This window comes from Elephantulus edwardii, unplaced genomic scaffold (assembly GCF_000299155.1).
Source record: "Elephantulus edwardii isolate Elephantulus edwardi_28Jun2011 unplaced genomic scaffold, EleEdw1.0 scaffold00208, whole genome shotgun sequence".
Lineage (NCBI taxonomy): Eukaryota > Metazoa > Chordata > Mammalia > Macroscelidea > Macroscelididae > Elephantulus > Elephantulus edwardii.
In genome coordinates this window covers 5,064,138-5,070,219 of record NW_006399958.1, presented here as the reverse complement: position 1 = coordinate 5,070,219, position 6,082 = coordinate 5,064,138, and the positions used below count along the sequence as shown (strand labels likewise).

The 6,082-nt window shown below is 45.4% G+C and overlaps 1 protein-coding gene across 1 annotated transcript; it reads left to right on the top strand.

Annotated features, from left to right (window-relative positions):
- Positions 1-184: 184 nt before the first annotated feature.
- Positions 185-1,228, top strand: FPR2 (formyl peptide receptor 2). Its single transcript, XM_006897408.1, has one exon. The coding sequence runs from the start codon at positions 185-187 to the stop codon at positions 1,226-1,228; it is 1,044 nt and encodes a 347-aa protein (XP_006897470.1).
- The last annotated feature ends 4,854 nt before the right edge of the window (positions 1,229-6,082 follow it).

Genomic DNA, 6,082 nt, shown 5'->3' with positions numbered 1-6,082 from the left:
AAAGATTTTTCCAAGAAAATCTCCCATTGTAGTGTGCATAGCCACAAGACTCAGGGAAGCAGGAGAGCTGGCTGGAGGGGCAGCTGTCGTCGACGTTGGTCCATGCAGTGAGTGGAGATGCTGGAGGATGTTCCAAAGTTGAGAAGTGACCACTGTTGGAATCGTTCTTCCAGGTGTGGGCAACATGGAAAACAACTCTTCACAGCATGAAGAGTCCGAGTCTGCCGTCTACACGGTCGTGCACGTCCTGTCGCTGGTGTTACTTGGGATTACCTTTGTCCTGGGCCTCCTGGGAAATGGACTCGTCATCTGGGTGGCTGGCTTCCGGATGCCACGCACCGTCACCACCGTCTGTTACCTGAACCTGGCCATCGCTGACGTCTCCTTCGTGACCATCCTGCCGTTCGTCATCGCCAGCCAGGTCATGAAAGGAGAATGGCCTTTCGGGGGCTTCCTGTGCAAGCTCATCACAGGGGTGGCGGACACAAACCTATGTGGAAGTCTCTTTCTCATCACGCTCATCTCTCTGGACCGCTGCCTTTGTGTCCGGCATCCGGTCTGGACCCAGAACCACCGCACCGTAGGTCTAGCCAGGAGAGTGATCAGTGGACTCTGGATTCTCGCCCTGGTTCTTACGTTACCGATGTTCATCCTCTCGACCACATTATATAGTGAGGAAAAGAAACAATACTGTGTTGTCAAGTATATTTATGAATCTTGGGGTAACACTACAGAAGAGAGGTTAAGGGTGAGCCTTTTTCTGTCAACATCCCATGGAATCATCCGCTTCCTCGTTGCCTTCAGCTTCCCAGTGTTCACCATCACTATCTGCTATGGGCTCCTGGTTACCAGCCTCCTCAAGAAAGGCCTGGTTAGACCCACCCATCCCTTACGCGTCCTCACGGCTGTCATCATTTCCTTCTTCCTCTGTTGCTTCCCTTTTCAGCTCATCACTCTCCTGAACACGCCCTGGATCAGAGAGGAGCTATTTAGAAATAGAGAAAAGCTCTCTGATGCCCTCTTTCTTGGCACGAGATCTCTGGCTTTCTTCAACAGCTGCCTCAACCCTATGCTCTATGCCTTCGTGGGTCAAGACTTTCAAAAGAGACTGCTCCACTCCCTGCCCGCCAATCTGGAGCGGGCCCTACATGAGGACTTAGACAACACTGGTGACACATCAGCCAATTCTACTTCATCTCCTTCAGACAGGGAGTTGAAGGCGACGTGAGGAAGGGGATCGGGGACACTTTTGAGCTTTTCCTTCTCCCTCTGTGTTCTCCATCTCACCTTGAGTCTTGCTAACCACAACCTTTTCTCACACTGAACCATTGATATGGTACAAAGAAACAGGTGTGAAGCTACTATTGCAATCTTGTTTTAATTTTTTTTTAAAAAACCTCATCCTGTTCTCTGTGGTAACTGGAGGTAAGAAGGTTAACATAGCTGCTGTTCTTGTAGGCGAAGGGAGGAAAAAAAGGCAAAAATTTAACAGGAAATTTGTAAGGCTTCGATGAGATTATTAAGCAAGATGTTTGCTGAAGGTTTCTTAACAGATTACAGAAAGTCACTGGGATGTTTCTTCATTGTTTTCTTTTCTTTTTTTTTAATAATGAAGGCTGTTTAATTTTATAAAATGCCTTTTTCTGCAGTGCTAAATGGTGGCCTAGTGGTAAGAAGCTGTGCTGCAATCCTGAAGGCACAAGGTGTGAATCCACCAGCTGCTCCGCGGGAGAAGGAGGCGCAATCTCCTCCCGTGAGATTAACTGCTTCTGGAGGGCCAGCTAGGGTTCTAGTCTGAGTCACACAACGACAACAAGATGCTAAAGAGAGCTTTGGAGTAGTAAGAGCAGTAAGGAGTTGCACAGCCAACTCAAAAGTGCATGGTTCAAATCCACCAGTTCTTCCACAGAAGAAAAACAAGCAAGCTCTTTCTATGTGATTAAAAGCCTCTGAAAACCAGCTGGCAGCTCAGTTATGAGTCAGTTCTGACTCAATATTATACAGAAACAACAATAGGAAGATGATAATAGAACATTTGTTATTAAATTGCGTGCTATGTCTCAGAGAGCTGGGCAATGACTAGGGAGGATAGAAGGAGAATTGACGCCTTTGAGCTGTGGTGCTGGAGAAGAGTATTGAATGTACCATGGACTGCCAAAAAAACCAAACAGATTCATCCTAGAGAGGGTTAAACCAGGCTACTCCTGTGATAGAAGGATTCCGAAGCTTCATCTGACATACTTTGGACATGCTGCAAGGAGGAACCAGTCCTTGTAAAAGAACATTATGCTTGGGAAGGTGGAGGGACAGCGCAGGAGAGGAAGACTCTCGAAGAGGTGGATTGATTCAGTGACTAAGGTAATCAGAGCAGGTGTGTGGAAGACAGTGGAATTGGCACAGGACAGAGCAGGGTTTAGGGCTGTTGTACATAGGGTCGCTATGAGTCACAGGAGACTCGACAGCACATAACAACAACAACCATTTAAAATAGCACTTCCTAATTTTTTAGTATATGTGCTGCCAATGTGAGCACAATTTTTTTTTAAAGTTTTTTAATTGATTCCAAATGTGTTCATTTATTTATTTTTTTTTAATAAGTCTTTGCTAAGTGGAGATGCTGGTAGCCTTGAACCACATGCCTTTGTGATTGCAGGGCAGTTTCTCTGCCACTAGACCACCACATCTCCAGCACAATTTTTTAAATATGTAGCCACCCTTGCATTTGTAGTGATGTATTAGAGAGTTGTCTTTGTTTGGTTTTTTTTTAGAGAGAACAGAATATTTTTGTAGAGAGAACAGAATATAACTGTCCAGTGGGAACCAACTCATAGCTGAACCTCCAGCAGATTGGCAGAGGCTGTAAATCACACAGGAAGAGATTACCCATCTCTCTGTGTGGAGCAGCTGGTAGATTCGAACTGCCTGCCTTTTGATTGGCAGTGCAACACTTTATCCACTAAGCCACGAAAGCAGCAAGTCTATGTACTAGAATACAACTTTTATCTCAGTAGAGATATGTTTAGAATTCCCGTGTCCACAACATTTTCAGCTGTTTCATATGTGTATGAAAGTTGGACGACGAATAAGGAAAATGGAAGAAGTTTTCCTACAATGACAAAGAATTTCCTATAATTCCAAGAATTATGGGAGCAATGGCCAGGAATTTTAAGGATGCCATAGATGAAAAATTTAAAAAAAAAAAAAAAAGAGCACACACCATCTTTCTTGGAAGAAGTGAAACCAGAGTGATCTGGTTTAGAGGATGGAAAGACATCCATTGGGCATGTAGTTAGGCGGAGCCAGTCCCTGAAGAAAGGTGTCGTGTTTGGTGTCAGGGCCACAGAGCTGCTAGCGCTCTCTCTCTCTCTCTCTCTCTCTCTCTCTCTCTCTCTCTCTCTCCAGAGCAGCCACGGGAATGAGCAAAGCAGCAGCTGAGGCTCTGTTTATCTCCGTCAGAGCTGCAAAACTATTTCCACTCCCTTTCCCAGGATAAACTATCCAGACTTCCAACCTGCTCTCTTATCTGGTACCAAGCAGCTGCGAACCTCCCAACTCCCCAATTGCTTTGTAAAATGATAGAAAATTCCACTCTAACTTGACGTGGGGGTTGGTTTCTGCTTTAGAGCCAGCCCAGCAGTTTCTCCTCAATAAACTTTCTTGGCCTGGACTGGGTTCTGTCCTTCCTCGGCGACCTTACATGTGGTTAGTGGGAAAAAATAAAAAAGGAAGACCCTTGGGACGGCTTGACTTGTGTCTCCCAAAAATATTTGTATGTCATGAAATAGCACAGAAGCTATATAATGATTACTCATCTGTTAACACTAAATATCTCTAAAAGGGTTAAGAGAAGAATGCACGCACACACACACACACACACACACGCGCGCGCGCACACACACACACAGCGTCCCCAGCCCATCACAGCTCTAATCAGTTGTAACGGGAGTTCCTCTAGGGCATTGCCGGTCATACCATTTCTCTCAGTTGAGATTAAAAAAAACGCACAATCAAAGCTCACCCAGGGAAGGGGGCAGGGCTCAGCCCCAGCAAGAAATCACGTCCTGGAGTGGAGCGTGCCCTTTCGGACCCTGCTCAGTAAAGCCCTTCTGCACCAGAAAAGGTCAAATCACACGAGGTCTCCAGGGAACTCTGGGTCTGCAAATGCTAAAGGAAACAAAGACTTTATTCTACAACCAACAGAGAGGGAGCTAGCTACCCTGGATTTGCACTTTGTTGTTGTTGTTGTTGTGTACAATTGAGTCAGATCGTCCGGCAGGTTTTCAGAGGCAGTTAATCGCAAGACAGGATACTGATTGCCCATCCTTCTCCCGTGGAGTAACTGGTGGATTTGAACCACATGCCTCCAGGATTGCAGCACAGCTTCTTGCCACTAAGCCACCAAAAACTCCACTTGGACTCTTCACCTCCTAAACCATTAGATAATAAATTGCTGTGTCAAATACCAGCTACTTGTAGTGTTTTTGTTCCAGCAGCATTAGATAACTAAGAGCCTTCAACTAGATGGACTGACTGGGTGACTGCAGCAGTGCCGAGGAGACCTGTTCCATCCTGTCGCACATAGGGTCGCTGTGCGTTGAAAATAACTATCTTATGGACTGCAAAAAATACACAGATAAGTGTTGGAGACAGTACAGCCAGTGTTCCTTGCAGGCAGCAAGGTTGTCGGAGGCTGTAAATCTCATAGCATGTTGCCCATATTTCTCTTGTGAGAAGCTGGTGGATTTGAACCATCTCCTTTGGGTTGGAAGCTCACTTGTTTACCTTCTGGGCCACTGGAGTTCCTTATTATATAGGTCTAGTATTTTGTACATTGTTGCTGTTATTGTGGGAGTCAGAACCCACCCAGAGCTGACCCTCCAGCGGGTTTTCAGAGCCAGTTAATCACATGGGAGGAGACTGCCCGTCCTTCTCCAGTGGTGCAGCTGGTGGATTTGAACCGCATGTCTTTGGGATTGCAGCCCAGCTTCTTGCCACTATGCCACCAGAGATCCCTTATAGTCTACATTATAAAGGTTAAAAATAATATGTCAATCAAGCTCATCTTCCTTTCTTTTTCCATCAGGAAAGCTTTATCCCCCCTGGATTTAAGCTGTTTGGACTGGGACAATCCACTCAAATGTTGTCATTGTTGTTTAAATGTTGTTTTTTAAAATGTTATTGTTATTGTTGACTGTGGAGTCAGAACCAACTCATAGCTGACCCTCCAGTGAGTTTCTGAAGCAGTAAATTGTGAGGGAGGAGAATGCCCATCTTTCTCCCACAGAGCATTTGGTGGATTTGAACTGCCTGCCTTTGGATTGGCAGCACAACTCCTTATTCACTAAGCTGCCAGGGCTCCCTGTCATAGACACCACAGCTCTCTAGAATTGAAGCTGTGAGGGCTACACAAAAGGCAGCACCAGTCTGTAGCTTTGACATAGGGCTTTGGTGTCGTTCTGATCCGTCAAGTGACAACTCATGACAAATTTCTAGCTTGTTAGAATTCGAGCTCCACCTTGTGGAAGCCAGAACACAAAGCCAGGGAACTGGAATCACACCTCATCTCCTGGCTCCAAGCCCTTCCTGGGAAGAAACTTTAGGAAAGCTTGGTAATTCCCTGTGTGCTCCCCAGAGTGAATTTCTAAGTGCGTTAGAACAAGGAAATTGTTTTTTATTAATTCCAGGCAGTCCCCTTCATTCCAAAATGTGCACTGCAGAAAATACAAAGCCAGGGGATGTTTCCTGTATCTCAATCCGTCCTGAGAGGTACCAGTGCTACTTTTAAAAACTCCTCAACAACTATGAGATATCATCTCACTCCACTCAGAATAGCAAAATTTAACAGAACAGCAAACATCAAATGTTGGCGAGGTTGTGGAGAAACTGGAACTCTTATTCACTGTTGGGGGGAGTGTAAAATGATGCAACCACTGTGGAAGGCGGTATGGCGCTTTCTCAAAAAGTTGAAAATAGAAATACCACTTTACCCAGCAATCCCACTACTGGGAATATACCCCAAAGAGACCATAACTGACATCTAAGCAGATATATGCACACACATGTTTATCACTGCTTTGTTCAC